The 15,681-nt window shown below is 42.6% G+C and overlaps 1 protein-coding gene, 1 non-coding gene and 1 pseudogene across 3 annotated transcripts; 2 read left to right on the forward strand and 1 right to left on the reverse strand.

The window, feature by feature from the left end:
- Positions 1-8,066: 8,066 nt before the first annotated feature.
- Positions 8,067-8,140, forward strand: TRNAI-UAU (transfer RNA isoleucine (anticodon UAU)). Its single transcript has one exon. It is a non-coding gene; the product is annotated as a tRNA-Ile (tRNA).
- Positions 8,141-8,434: 294 nt separating this feature from the next.
- On the forward strand, positions 8,435-10,601 carry LOC143565159 (protein IQ-DOMAIN 10-like). 2 transcript variants are annotated; one of them, XM_077052220.1, is made up of 5 exons: positions 8,435-8,570; positions 8,666-8,824; positions 9,295-9,522; positions 10,039-10,152; positions 10,250-10,601. In XM_077052220.1, exons 1-5 carry the CDS (start codon positions 8,496-8,498, stop codon positions 10,490-10,492), a joined length of 819 nt encoding a protein of 272 aa, XP_076908335.1. In that variant the 5' UTR covers positions 8,435-8,495; the 3' UTR covers positions 10,493-10,601. The 2 variants fall into 2 exon arrangements, with proteins under 2 accessions (XP_076908335.1, XP_076908334.1); XM_077052219.1 differs by having other exon boundaries at positions 8,441-8,570; positions 8,663-8,824.
- Positions 10,602-14,369: 3,768 nt separating this feature from the next.
- Positions 14,370-15,415, reverse strand: LOC143565160 (transcription factor TCP4 pseudogene; annotated as a pseudogene).
- Positions 15,416-15,681: the final 266 nt, after the last annotated feature.

Consider the following 15,681-nt stretch of genomic DNA (forward strand, 5'->3'; position numbering starts at 1 on the left):
CGGTTACTTGTTCGCCAAGGTTTGCTTGGCTTCAATTCCCTGCGGGTGCTAGGTATGTGAAGGGTTTTGCCTTAACACTGTACCCGCATCCGTCTTACGGTTACTTGTTTGCCAAGGTAAGGGGTATTTTCCCGCTTACTTTTTAATATTTTTAAATTTTGAATTTTTGAAATTTGAAAGGTTGGTGGAAAGATAGGAACAGTCCAAACCTCTGAAATGTCGTGCGACGGTTTCTTCTGACTGTGTCAGGACGTGCAGGAAGTTATGGTGACGTGACATTATATGGTCATTCCAGACGCTTTTTACGGCGTGTGGGCGCGATTTTTCGGGCGCGTGGCCGCGAAATTGCTGGCACACGTCCTGTCAACAGCTGTTGCCAGCCTGCTCTTTGCCACGTGTCATAGTTTCATTGCACCTTCGATTTCTCTCTCCTTCGCATCAAATTCACCGCATTAATTGCGATCACTATATAAAGGGGAAGAGGGTCATTTGTAATCCACACTTTCACCCTTCTCTTCTTCTTCTTAGCGATTTCCGGCAAATACTCCCCTTTTCAGGCAAGCATTTTCCCGAAATCGTTTTCTTCTTCCTCTGCAATATGTCTTCCCATGATGCTGAAGCTGTAGCCGACGATAGGAGTACTGCTGGCGAGTGCCAGTGTGTTCTACCTGTCGATCAGTACCAGTATGTTGTCAGGAAATTCATGCTTGAGTCTCTTGAGCCTGAGTTTCCTGAACCCCACCAGACTGTGTACGATGCCCCCAGTGGCAAGATCGGGGTATATGCTGCATTCTTTGTTTATGGGAACCTTAGGTTCCCATTGACAAAGTTTATGTACCGTGTCTTGGAGAGGCACGGTGTGCACCTGACCGAGGTGTATCCGATGGCGATTGCCAAGATCCGGCACTTCGAGTGGGTGTGCCGGATTCTGGGTATTGAGCCCTATGTGGACCGCCTGATGACCTTCTATACTTGGAGGTGCATCCAGGGGTGGTACACCCTGACAACCCGGATCAAGGGTTTGAAGATTTGCGCGACCGAGCGCAGTATCCGATCGTGGAAGCGGGAGTTCTTCTACATTTCTGCCCGCGCCGTCCCCATTGCCATGAAGTTTAAAAATGGCCAAGCAATTCCGAGCCACCACGCCACCAACTACCAGGAGGCGGAGTGGTTTGCGAAGATATCCCGGGTCCAATCTCCGGTTTACCGGTTTGCGGAGTCCGGGATGGTGATGCTGGGGATGAGCCGGGTATGGAAGGAGGCGTCTCAGGTTCCCATCCTTGTCGAATACGGTTTGAACTCTACTCCTTATGGTATATCTTGTCTTTCTTGCTGATATGAGTTTGTCTTCTAACTGTTTCTTTTCTTTCAGAGGGGAACAATTTGGAGTCGCTCCTGTACCCGCGGGAAGCTGACGGTCCCGTGCGGGTGGGTACTCGTGCTCTTGACGAGAACGAGTTGCCCATCCTGGAGCAAACAGCGGATCGGTTTGTGGAGGTCTATCCGCTGGGCCACGAGATCCTGAGCCACCGGCGGCCAGGTAAGGCGTTATTCTCTCCTCCACCCCTCAGTGCTGTACCCGCTGCTGGAATTCTTGACATCCTGTCTTCTTCTGAGGAATCCGCAGATGGTCCTCCGTTAGTGCAGAAGAAGAGGGCTGCCGGCGGGAAAGGGAAGGAGAAGGCGGCCTCCACAGCCGATCCAGTGCTCCTATCTGACACTGAGTCAGATAGTGCAGAGGTGGCGGGGAACCCCGGTGGTGAGAAGACCACTGTTCCGGAGGCTACGACTGTTTCCTCCGGAGAACCAATGGCGACGACGGTGACCGGCATCAAGAGACCGGCTCCATCGTGTTCGTCCCCGCCCGTCCGTACGTTCAAGCTCAAGAAAACCCGTAAGTACAACTCTTGGCTTTTATCTTCGTAGTTTAATCTTCCAAGTCTTTTAACACTTTTATTCTTTACGCAGGTGTGGATGTTGGCGCATTCCAGGGTGGAGCGCAGAGGAGTACCTCTCCGCCGATGACGGTAGGCTCGGTCAGCCTATCTGAGGCGACGACCCAGGCGCCTGCGCGTGCTTCCGCTGGATCAGTTGCTCAGTCCCTTGAGCCGACTGTTCCAGCCGAGATGACGTCACCGCCGGTGGTAAGTGCGATTTTTACAGCATCTTTCACCGAGCCGGCGGTTACGATTGCTGCGGATTCTGCGGCAGCGACTGCGGCGGCTGCCACCATGCCCCCGCCACCGGCACCGACGGCCGGCCCATCAGGTACGCATGGGAGTACTCGCCAATCTTTGCCACCTTCCCATCTGCCTGACCTTTTGGATGGGTTTCCTTTGGGTTCAGGTGATGGGTTCGGCGACTATCGGCCTGTTATAGACCCTACAGGTGCGTAGGGTTCCTTTGGCCCTTTTTTACTTATATATTTTTTTATCATCTTTTTCCTAACTGCTTTTTTGTTTTTTGCAGTGTCGGATTCCAATGAAGTGTATGTTCCGCGATGGAACATACGCCGTGGAACAACCCTTCGTACCCCTGTGGAGTGCGTGGAATGGGCTCGCCACGCTGCTCCCCATGGTGCGTTGGGGGAAGCCATGGCTAGCTACCAGGAGGGTAGGCTAACCAATGAGCTTCGGGTTCTCCAGGCCCGGATGCAGCCGCGCGTCGAGCTGCTTTGTCGTGAAAACGACAAGTTAAAAGCAGCTCGCGCCAAGGATGTATCTCAAGCGCGGGCTCTTCGGGAGGAGAACCAAAAGTTGGCCGCAGCTGCTGCGGAGAAGGAGAAGGCCTTCAAGGCCCTCGAGGTTGAGGTTCAAGCGCGACTCGAGGCCCGCTCCAAGGCTGCCCAAGCTGTTAACGAACAGCTTCGGCTGGCTAAGGAGACTGCGAGGAACGCAACCGAGAGGGCTACCAAGGCTGAAGCCGTTGCTGAGCCTTTACGCGTGGAGAACGAGGAGCTCAAGGCCAAATTGGAGGCTCTCCAACGTGCTCATGATGCCTTGGCGATGGAGGATGCCAAGAAGCTTCAAGAGATCCTGGACCAGAGGGGCGTGCTTGATCACACCGAGCGGAAGCTTAAGGGCGTTGAAGAGGCTGCTGCAAAGGAAGTGCTACTTGCCAACCTTAACAAAAGCGAAGCCGAACGCGCCCGTACCCAAGCTCAAGCCGCCCTCCAAGAAGCTCTGGTTGCCAAGGAATGGCTTCTTCGAGAAGCGTTGCCTCAGGTATGTTTAGCTTTGCGTCTTCACGCTTTCCTTTGTACATAGAAAAGGTGTTTGACACTTGTATATTTTCTTTGTAGGTTGTGCATCGGGTCTTCTCAGAGACTACTTACGATGATGCCATGAGCGCAGCCCTCAACGCTTCTCATGAGGATGGGGAAAAGGCCGGCTTCCTGCTTGGTCTAGGGTTCGTTGAGAAAGGCGTCCCGCCTTCCAACTTCCCTTTGTTCGATGCGGACACCGAAGCTGCATATGACCAAGCGGTGAACCAATACGCCGCCTTCCCGCATCCGGTGGTGGAGAAGGTAAACGAAGTTGCTGCTGCTGATGATGGGCTAGCTATCCTCAAAGCTTTCCTTGAACTGCCACGCTCTACTGATGGGGCTGGTCCAAGTGGAAGTGGCCCTGAAGCCTAATCCTGAAGATCCCTTCCCATTGCTAGGATAGTCTTGTACAGATGTATTTATTTTCTTTTCGTAGGCGGGTAGTTACCCGGCCATTCTTGTAATAATTCGTTTGTGAAATATTAATCTTTTTGCGTATAAGATTGTTATTTCCTTCTTTGGGTTTCTTGCTTTATAAACTTATGACTTGCATACTTAGTTTAAATTAGCAATTTTCCAAGTGTAGAATAAGTTAACCTGTTGAACGTGGTTGATAATGGGTTAAAGTTTTGCTTCCTCTTTCGTGATTGTGCGGGTAGAACCGTCACTTGCACTTAGTAGGATGGCTAAACTTTAACCTTCATCTGACCTGCGTGTAGGTTTTCCTCATCTTTTGAGGATAAGTTAACCTTTGAACGTGGTTGATAATAGGTGAAGTTTTGCTTCCTCTTTCGTGATTGTGCGGGTAGAACCGTCACTTGCACTTAGTAGGATGGCGAAACTTTACCCTTATCTGACCTGCGTGTAGGTCTTCCTCATCCTTTGAGGATAAGTTAACCTTTGAACGTGGTTGATAATAGGTGAAGTTTTGCTTCCTCTTTCGTGATTGTGCGGGTAGAACCGTCACTTGCACTTAGTAGGATGGCGAAACTTTACCCTTATCTGACCTGCGTGTAGGTTTTCCTCATCCTTTTAAGAATTTTGTTTTGAACCGTTCGACGCGCGGTTGTCAATAGGTTAGTGTTCGGTTTCCTTTCATGATTCATGCGGATAGACCGGCACTTTCATTTAATGGGATAATTGAACTCTTCCCCTTTAACTGACCTGCGTGAAGGTTTTTTCCTGTTATTGGGTTTGTGCGGGTAGGACCGCCTTCCCACGCAACGACTTCACGTAATGTGAATGCCGTTACCAGTGTTGCATAGTTTAACCGTTCGACGCGCGGTTGTTGATAGGTTATTGTTCAGTTTCCCCATTATGATTCGTGCGGATAGACCGGCACTTTCATTTTTGGGTGCTGAACCTTTCTCCTTCAACTGACCTGCGTGAAGGTTTTTTCCACATTATTGGGTTTGTGCGGGTAGAACCGCCTTCCCACGCAACGACTTCACATAATGTGAATATCGTCATATTAGTGTTCAGAAAAGTAAAATCATCAGCTTCGATGTTCTAAAGAGAATCATTTCCATTAGAAGTGGCTCTTGGCCTTTTCTTTACAAATTGGAATTGATTTACATGCAAACTGTGTAAATGAGCTCCCTTCCATGTTGTTTGGATGGGAGTGCCATCGAGCCGATACGCACCTGGTTCGGGATCTCGTTCTTTACGCAGCATGTAGTCTCGATATTGAAGCTGGAATTTTTATTCGTGTTTTCCCCAGCTGGGGTTCTACACGCACCCGCCTGCTCAGCCTTTATTGCGCCACGAGGTGCGCGAGCGTCCCATCTCTGACAAATGCTTCAACCATGTCTTTTACGTCTATGCATTCTTCAGTGTTGTGGCCTTTTGTCTTGTGAAAGTCACAGTATTTGCTCCGATCAGCATCGTGACGATGTCGGATTATTGGAGGCTTTGGCCACGGGAGCTCTTCAGTGGCGAATATCTCAGTGACGCTTTTGGTGAGTGGCGTCCATCTGGAGTTTCGGTGCGGCTGTACATTATCCCTTCCGCCCAATCGATGTTGCAAGCCGGATGGGGTGTCAAAGTTTACCCTTGACTGCCAAATGCCTAGCTTCCGCTTTTTATTTAGTCGGGCGGTGAGGACGTTGTCTTCTCTCGTCTTTTGAGTGTAGAGGTTTGTGCTCTGTGGGAGATCTCTACCCAGTTGCTTTTCCGTTTCCGCATACCGTTTTGCTGCTGTCATGATGGCATCCCATGTGGATGGCATGCCATCTTTACCCGTTAGGGTGCGGATGAGCTCTGGGTCATGCGCGCCCTGGATGAAGGCAGCGCGAACAAGATCTTCGCTGATATTGCCCAAACTTAGCTTCTTTGAGTTGAAGCGAGTGATGAAGTTTGGCAGAGATTCATCTTCTTCTCGTATGCATTTGAGGATTGTCCATTGCTCCTCGGTATACTTCCGTTGCTGGCTGAAGTGTTGGCTAAACTTCTGCTGGAAGTCTGCCCAGTCGTAGATGTGGTTGACCGGTAGACGATCAAACCAAGCTCTAGCAGCCCCAACAAGCGTCATTTGGAACATGTAACACCACGTGGGCTCCGTCCAATTGCTGACGGTTGCCCCCGCTATGAACCTGTTCAAATGATCGTCTGGATCAGATATACCGTCATATGTGCCTATGTTAGGCATTTGTTTGGCACTTTTTGGGGCGATTGCTTCCGCAATGTCCCTTGCAAACTTGGACGTTCCTGCATTTGCAATGTTTGGTCTGAACGTTTTGGAGAAGTCTCGTGGACTTCCACCTGTGCTTTTTGGTTTGAAGGCTTGTCCAAAATGCCTTTTCGGTTGGGATTCCTTTTCCTTACGCTTCCCTTTTGCCCTATGGCGAGGGTTCGCGTCGGAGTCGGATTCCTCCGAGTCATCCTCCCAGTATTCGAATTCGTCGGCCTGTTGTACGGAACGCAAGCGTTCGTTCAACTCGGCCTGGAATTCCTTTTGTCGTGCCTCCGCCCATGCCTTGACTTCATCGAGAGTTTGGCGGGGGAGTCTTCGTTTCTCAACCTGGGTATCTGTGGATCCCAGTAGGCGATCATTTACTGCACTTGCCCCAGCATGAGTAACTGGGGTAGTGTTCGTAAAATTTACTTCACTTGCCCCGGCTTGGGTAACCGGGGTAGTGTTTGTAAAAACTGTGTTACCGGTATTCCCCCCAGTAGCTGGGGTTGTGGTTACCGGAATTTCTCTAACCATCTTTGTAGAAGTTTGAAAAAACTGGAGAAAAATGTAGTTCTAGCTTTATGCACGGATGGCGCCAATGAAGAAACACTAACCGGACCCCGGACAGATTACTGGTAACCTGGGGGTTGGATAGCTGTTTCCCACGAGGGGTTAGACCCTGAGAAGATGGTTCTTCTGATAACCTGCAAAACAGACACCGTGAGCTCGTCACTGAGAAGGGGGGGTTCCTCCTTGTGACCACCCTCCGGCGTGAGAATCAGACTAGATTGCTCTTTAAATATTAAAGTATATTAAGAGATTGCTAGAGCAGATATCAGGTATGATATGATGATATAAGATAAGATATAATGATAATGTGATAAGATGAGATGATCATACCATTTGGGGTATTTATAGCCGAAGGTAGGTTTCCAAGGAGGTATGGCCGGCTGCAACAGTGTTCCTGTTCCACCAACAGTAGCCTACGCACGTGCCCTGCTGGTAGTTGGTGGGTAGGTAGCGGCTGATAGAGACCAGGCCTGCTGTATACTATTCCTTTTCCACCAACTGCCGGCTACGCACGTGGTATGACAAGAGTTGGTGAGTAGGCAGCGGCTAATAGTGACATACAGTGTAGGAGCATGCTGCTCGCATACTGTTGTCCATAAGCTGTCGTATCTTTAGTCAGATCTTTTTCCCATACCTCGTCAGGTACAGTACAGAAGATCTTCCCGTATCGTACGGACTGGCTTATTTGGGCGGGAGTATTCCCCCTCCCGCCCTTATGCGGGATTGTTCCCGGCTTCGCTCATTCCTTCAGGTGACACTGTGATTGAGAGCTAAGTGCCTTGTGCGTGTAGCCTTGCTGCGCGGGTGGCCTTCCCTAATGGCTTGTATCCGAGGCTGCGGGGACAGGCGGAGTCCTTCACCATTGGGAGGCATTTCCTGCGGGACCAGCTTGCGTACTGCGCGTAAGGACGTCACGTCTCTGAGCATGGTTGGTCCTGCAGATCCAGTTGGTTTCTGCGCAGACGTCCCTGTTTTAGGTGAGTCTTGCGGGTCCAACTGGGCTCTGCTGGGACCTACCTCTTCAGCATAATAAACAAAACAAATAATGCTTAAATCCATCGACGTATGTAGTGAGTTCATCATCTAACTACCGCAACAGGTACATTTGCGATAAAAAGCTTATGTAATTGCAAATTTAACTAAAAAAATAACCTAAAAGCATAAGATTCCATAATAAAATATAATCAAAAAGTTAATCCATAATAAAAAACACTCGTTTTTAAAAGATAATATAAAATTATACTTGTTTCAATGTTAAACGCTAGGTTAAAAGTAACTTTTAAAAAATATAGGCTGCAAAATATCTAGAATCTATAGGATTTAACTGGTATTTAAGAAAAAACCGCCAATTCGATGTTCTAACAAACCGTCTAAAAATACCGGCCTGATATGTGAAACCCGGTATTACCGGTTCAACCAGACGATACGAACCGATATTTAAAACACTGCAGTTAAGTGAATGAGTAATAAAACTTTCATTTCACATCCATTTTTTAATGTTTTACAACAATACTAAACTTCGATTATAAGGCCAAACTCATCAAATGAAATTCACAAGGTCCCGTAGCTCAGTTGGTTAGAGCGTTGCTCTTATGAGCCGAAGGTCGCGGGTTTGAGCCCCGCCGGGACCAAATGATTTCTATGTTATGTGATTTATTTTTATTAAACGTTGTCGTTATATGTTCCTTAGAAACATGTAACAGTTGATGTTTCATTTTCTTTTGTAGGTCTGAATGTCCAATTATTAAGGTCTAGAGGATCAAAACCTTTGATCTTAATCTTGTTCATCCATCATCTTCCGAGGTTACTTCTCACCTAATCAAACCCCATCTCATTTCTGTCAATATTATCATCAAATTCTCAATCCTCATGGCTATGCCCCACCACTTCTTCATCCCATTATTATTATTATTATTACACTCACACCTCTTTAATTCCCATCTTCCATCTTCACAACTTCTTCGTCTCGGATTCCGGTAGACTCCGATGGGTGCTTGCGGGTGGGTTAAGATGTTATTCGGCGTTAAAAGAAAGAATGAAAACCGACCCGAAAAAAGAGAGGTAAAACTTATGTTAGTAGTATTGTTTAATAAGTAAAAAAACATCAACAAGTATTGTGTTTTTTAAAGTTGTCATATGTTGTTGACTTATAGCAGATTCAGCAAGATTCCAAGATTTCAAACGGATCAAGAAGCCGAGATTCTTCAGTAAGAGAATCAAGTTCCCGTGTTGGTAGCACAAAAGTTATCGGTCGAAGCACGGGAACAAGAGAGTTTGCTGCCACTCGGATCCAAAACGCATATCATTCTTATCGGGTATACATTTTCTTAATTCTCAAATACTATTACTCGTTTTTATTAGTCTAGGGGGTTGTTTGGCAACTTTGTGCTGAACTATTAATAGACTTGACTGATTAAGAGTCAGCATCTGAACAACTTCACATGTTTCCTAATGAATCATTAATATGCTACCAAATAATCCCTTATATTTTTAGAGTGAGATAACAACATAACATACACACAATAAGACGTGAAGAGAAAAATTAATTAATGTGATAACATTTTCATAATTACTCTTACTCTAAATCGAGTAATTACACCACAACAAAAATACAAGTAGATGAATAATAATTACGACACTTATATTGTTGTATTTAGAGTAAATACGAAGATGTTGGGGCATCAATTTTTTCTTCAATGCATATGTTTCGCACAATAAAACTTTTATCAGCCCCGCATTTTATTGTAATAATTTTTTATTTTTATGATATACGGGTTTTGGGTAGGCGAGAAAAGCGGTACGTTGCTTGAAAGGAACATCAAGATTTCAAGAATTAATAGAGGCGGATGCACTATCAAAACAAGCTTCTTCTGCTCTTAACAAAATACATTTTTGGAGCAAAATACAAATGGAAATAAGAAACCGCCGCCATTGGATGGTGGCTGAAGGCCGGATGAAACAAAGGAAGTTTGAAAATCAAGTCAAATTTGAGACTAAACTTCATGAACTTGAGGTATCAACTAATCTTTTACCCGTATAAATCAAATCGAAGCAGGTTATAACCCGAACCAGTTTAGGCCCAATGCTAACCCGTTCATTATGGAACCAAAATAACCGATCGATAACTGAAATAAACAACAAAACGAGTCGAAATAATCGAACGCCATCCAAAACCGATGGTTTTTTATGTTTTTTTTTTGAAAACCAAATTTTCTGTTTGATTTTGATTTTGCAACTTAATTGAAGTGTAAAAGGTGAACCGACTTTTAAAACAAAACCGAACCCATAAAAACCAAAAATTGACTTTTGCTATTAATTTTGCATGTATTCAAACATTTTATGTTCAAATGTATTTAGGCCTAAAGTTTTGGCCGAACTCATTTTTAGAAGTCATAACTTTTAAGTCCAAATGACAAAATCGAAAAAATTCAAACTAAGTTGTTTTAAAAAGTTTCAATAATGGTCCCTCATCTTAGCTAGTTTTAGGAAACACCCTGATATTTCGAAACCTTATTTTATTTGCCAATAGGTCGAATGGTGCGGTGGGCCCGAGACAATGGAAGAGATCGTGTCAAGAATGCAACAACGTGAGGAAGCCACAAACAAACGCGAACGAGCAATGGCCTACGCTTTCTATCACCAAGTACATATAAACCCATCTTTTATAATCATAATAATAATAATAAGAATCAAATTAGTAATTTCAAAACTTGCCCTTTTGTTTTTAATATTATGTTTAGTGGAGGGCAAACTCAAATAGATATTTTGGACAAGCATATTATGACTTAAGCAAAGAGAGTTGGGGGTGGAGTTGGAAGGAGCGGTGGATTGCGGTATGCCCGTGGGAGGCTCGGGTGGTGGTTCGGGCCAAGCCAGGGAAGAAAACAAAGCATGGAGGTGGCAACGGTGGTGCACCGAAGATAGTTGTTGCGGTGAAAACTCATGTGAGTAATGGAAGGGATTCGATTAAAGGTGCGAATTGAAATGATTTGGATACAAAACTTGACAAGTTTTGGTGGTTGAGTGAGAGTGGTTTGTGATTTTGATTTGTAAACTATAATTTGGCGTGTGTGACTTTGATTATTGACGTATAGTTATATTTAATTAATTGAGTTGATTTACTGGTTACAAAAATTTAGAGGATTAAAATGTAAGAAAATGATGTTTACATGCCTTTATATTATTATTATAAAAAAAACTATGACACAAATACACTATTTATTTTTGTGAGCCAACCTGTGAATACCTTCTATTTTTCTTCAAGTACTAAAGCTTAGTGTACATTCTATTGCATTTTATTTATTTATATTTTCTTTCCTTAGTATTATTAAAGAATTAAGTGTAAAGATCACTCCTATGGTGGGAGGCGTTTTACAGGAATCGGCCTTTTTGAATTTTTCACCATATGCCCTTTTCGTCCACAGTTATGGCACCTAAAAGGAAACTGTTTTGATTGGTACATTGATTCCTTGAGGTTTGTTGGATCGGTTTCTTTTCCTCTTATGCCTTTGATTGGAAACTACTAGTTCAATTAGTACTTGCCGCCGATCGGAAATATGAGCCTGAATCGTTAGGCTCTGATACCACTTGTTAAACCTTAGACAAGTGAATCAAGAACAACACGATACTGCATAAAGCGTTTACATGACTCTTTTTATTAATAATAAACAAGAACGGAATTCATACTACTAACTAAAAACAAAAATTTTGACGGGTTTATATAACACACATAATTCTAATCCTACTTAAACTAGGAAACATAATCAAACTGGACTTCTAATTTATTTAATAATAAATAATAGATAACTTTGACACCAAGTTATTAACTTGGTCCATAAACTTTAAATCTCCACCAAACTGTCCCTTGAGATCTTCCATACCACCCTTAAAATATTCGTATTAACCATTTGGGTCCTTCAAATTAGTATTGCTCCAAATTTTGCAGTTTCTAGCATCTCGCTAGCTTATTTTGGGTTTTAATGAATTGCCCCCTTTCAAATAGATATAAATGGTAGCTTTCAAAGTCTTAATTTGTCCTCAAAATCATGCCAACCAAAACCAAATTAAAGCCACATGCATACTTTAACGCTGTGTTCCCGAGTTTATTTATGAAAAGAAAAGCAAGGAAAAGAAAGTTTTCTTTTCTTATCTTTTTTTTTTTGGTATCTCCTCATTCTTTTCAATTTATTTTCCTTTCAAATATTTCCAAATTGAAAAGATACAAATTCACTTAATTTACTCATTATTTTCTCTCTCATCCTCTCCTTTTCTTTCTTTAAATGAAACTCAGGAACACTCCTTTTATATTTTCTTTCATTTTCCTTTCTTAAATGAAACTCGGAAACACAACATATTTTTTCCATCCCTCCTTTTCCTTCCCTTTCCTTATTTAAATGAAACTTGGGAACACAGTGTAAGACCGAATATAATCATAAAAAAGAACATAAATACATAATCATCCACCAATCATCAATAAAACCACGGAAACGAGTTATTACCCGAAGCATCCAAGCAGTGATGGAGACACATAGATTTACCGAATCGTTGGTTTTGTAGGATTTTTAGTTATTGCTCAAATTTCACCATCATTATTCATTACCATGATCAACAATTTTCATTAGGTTTGTAACAAGTAAAACGGAAATATAGCACACTGTTCATAATTCATAACCGAAGTCCCCAAGTGCCGAGTCGTGTTTGAATGATTCGAATGCAAGAAAATAATGGCCTTTTAGTTTTTTCAATATGAACTTGGTCGCTAAACTATCTCAAGAATCAAACTAAACCACTATTGAAACGGGTGAATTATACAAGTATGTTTTCATTATTATTTGAATATGATATCCAATAAAAATTTATTGTAAATGACTAAGAGTAAACGCGACTACGATTGTTTAAGGTGTTTTTAAAAAGGGAAACATGTGAGCTGTGGGGGGGGGGGGGGGGGTAGAGTTGCTTGTGAGAGAAACAGGAAAGTTCTTGACCAAGAATTGGATAAAAACGAGATGTGAGATGTAATGAGGAGAGGAGAGAAACTGATGTGTGTATGAGAGAGAGAGAGAGAGAGAGGAGGGAGTAGAGGGGGGGGGGGGGGGGGGGTTAAGAGTGAGGGGGCAGGTTCCACAAAAGAACGTTTCTAGACATATCAGTGAGGGTTAGCCGGTTAGGTTTGTAGGTATCATAATTAGGGCATCAAAGAGGACCAAGTAGTCGTAGAAGGGTTGCATTTAATTTTTCTTTTCGTTATTCTCAAAGAGCGCCGTTATCAAGTTATTTACGGCTCAATTCAACGTTTTTAATTAAGATTATGAGTTGAGGCGCTCAGAAAATGACAAACCAATAGATCAATTTTACGGTTTGGTTTTGATAGGTTGAACATTTCAAATGATTTTGTTGTTCCTTTTTCAAATCCTTGGTTTGTTATTAAATGATAGAAGAGGTTTCATGATTATAGTACATTTACATAACTATATATCACAAAAAACAAAAATAAATAAATTAACAGAAAATTAAAAAATCTTTACACAGTTTCAAGTTCAAAGCTTAACCGAACAGTTAAAACATGTAAACCATTAAACCGGACCACGAACACTATTTAGTACTTAACCTGGCCGACTTGCTTCAGTTTAGCGGTTAGTCAGTTTCAACTTTTAATGAACACTGATGTACAAATGAAGTCCCTAACCTGGATATGAACTTTGAAAGAAAAGGTTCCACTTCATTTACCTTTCCTAAGAGAATCAAATTCAAACTTGTTTTTAGTAAAATGGGTGTTTGCTAAAACATCAACATATATGGTAGCTTTTAATGTCTTAATTTGCCCTCAAAATCATGCCAACCAAAACCAAGTTAAAGCCAAATATTATCACAAAAAAAGAGCATATCATCCACAAATCACCAATAAGAAGCAACGAAAACGACTTATTGCTACCCGACGCATCCCAGCATCGATGGAGACTCAACCGCAAGATTAGGCTCCACGATTCACACTTATCACATTCTTGATTCACACTTATCACATTCTTTTTGTAGACTTCTCAATTATTGTTCAAATTTCACCATCAACACTTTTCATTATATTTGTATTTTGTAACAAGTAAAAAGAAAACATATCGCACTGTTCATTACATAACCCATGTGCCCAAATCTAGAATTGTAACGAAACACCCCTCAAACCGACAATTTCAAGATTCTGTTTTAAATTTTTAATGAACACTCAATAGTCTAGAAATAGAAAACAACAAATAATTTAATCCAAACATAGTCTAGAGCCAAACACAAAGCTCAATTTAAACATGAACACTCAATTATTATATTAAAACAAACCGTGATTATAAAAAAACCTGAAACCAAACTCAGATTTCTTCTTACTTTGTAGCAAGCAGCCATTAGATTCATGTCACTTTAGAGCCTCTCTCCCAAAATGCAGCATACTTTTCCTATAATATTTGTTAAATTTCATAAAAATTAGATTAATTTGAACAATAAACGGTGGGATCCAGTACAAATAGAACTTAACATGAAAAGCGAACGAATAACTAGAGTAGTTATGCTAATACTAGAGTAATCATTATTACCCTTTAGTTTTCAGCAATTATAAATAAGCTACAACGTAATTGTTATTACACAAATAATTTTTTAGCTAGCATAATTATTATTACGAAACAGCAAAATAAAAAAGCGTAATACAGTAATTACTTTAGTTAAAAACTATGGCATAATGAAAATAATTAATTACTTCAGTATTAATATAATTACTCTGGTGTTAATATAATTACTTAAGTTAATATAATTAATCTAGTCATTTGTATGGTTAGATATAAGAGCAAATAATAATAATTAAATTGGGAAACTGACCTTTTGGAGAGACAATTATTCGAAATGGTGTCGAATCAATGGCGCGAATCGGAGGAACCAGAGGACGGCTTATCAGACAAGCCATCGTGTTCCTCCTCCTCACCTCGGATTCGTGCCGGGACATCAAACCCTGAAAACTCGCCCATGCCCGAAGCAAACCCGGGCACGGAAAGCGGGTTATTAATCCCCAGGTTTTGATGCGGGTAAATACCCGCACCAGCAAACGGTAGCGGATCCACCCATGCACGAACCGGAGGCGAGTTACTGGACTGAAGGGGTCCCCTCTGAGAAATGTAATTTAACAACTGATTATTCGTCGGTTGGCCGAACAACGGCTGCATCGGTATCGCCGTCGCCGTCGCCGTCGCCGGAGAATTAAACATTAACCCAAACCCGCCGTTCTCCGGCCAACCCGACCCGTCAAAATATATATTATTCCCGGGTTGCTGGTGGGTTATCGGATCTTGAATCGATTGCAGTGACAGCTTAAGATCTTGATTACTATTATTATTAATACTATTATTCACCGGAAAAAAAGATTTGACGGAATCTAAAGATTCCGGCAAGAATCTCGAATTCTGAGAACAACCCATTTGATTATTACTATTATTATCACCATCCTGATCTGGGTTTTGATCAATTGGCGCTAAACCAGTGGGAGTCCAAGCGGAAGCTCAGCGAGTTCATCAATGGAAGCTTTAGCTTTCTTAATAAGCCAGTCAACGGCTTTACTGGGCCGGTCATAGCCGAGCCGATCTTGGACGTCGTAGAATTGTATAGCCTTGTGAGCCGAGAGCCGCACGCGCCGGTCTCGTGGGCCCTTAGCCGTACAGACCTTACTGTGGCGGTCTTTTAATCCGGTTGACCGTACAATGTGGCCGCCTTGAACCTCCACTATCTCGCCGGCTTGGCGGCTGAGCCCCGGTCTTGACGGCTTGGCGGCTTTGTTTACCGGCTGGTAACGATAATTTTCATCCATTTGTTTTTCCGGTAAGTTGGGGGCATATTCAGTGAAATGATAATTATAATAATAATAATTATTATTATTATTATTATGATTAGTAACAAACTAAAATACTAAATTGAGAGGCTGGCTAACCCATGACTGAAGAAAGCAGGGTTTGGGGTGATAGGGTAGGTGGGTTGTACAGTACAAGTGGTGGTTTGTGGTGGTTGTGAACAGTAAAACAAGGGGGGATATTAAGAAGAAGAAAGGAGAAAAGGAAGACATTATTATTATTATTATTATTATTATTATTAATGGGTGGGGGCTACAAGAAAGAGAAAGAAAAGGCTTTTGGATTGAATTGGCAGG

Source organism: Bidens hawaiensis, unplaced genomic scaffold (assembly GCF_021521415.1).
Source record: "Bidens hawaiensis isolate Kalapana, Puna unplaced genomic scaffold, B.hawaiensis_p1.1 tig00022295_1, whole genome shotgun sequence".
In the NCBI taxonomy this organism is placed as follows: domain Eukaryota; kingdom Viridiplantae; phylum Streptophyta; class Magnoliopsida; order Asterales; family Asteraceae; genus Bidens; species Bidens hawaiensis.

Coding starts and splice junctions, on each gene's coding strand:
- LOC143565159 (XM_077052219.1), top strand. CDS start 8,496: ATGGGTGCTTGCGGGTGGGTTAAGATGTTATTCGGCGTTAAAAGAAAG. Junction 8,825..9,294: donor ACGCATATCATTCTTATCGG/GTATACATTTTC, acceptor GGTTTTGGGTAG/GCGAGAAAAGCGGTACGTTG. Junction 9,523..10,038: donor CTAAACTTCATGAACTTGAG/GTATCAACTAAT, acceptor ATTTGCCAATAG/GTCGAATGGTGCGGTGGGCC.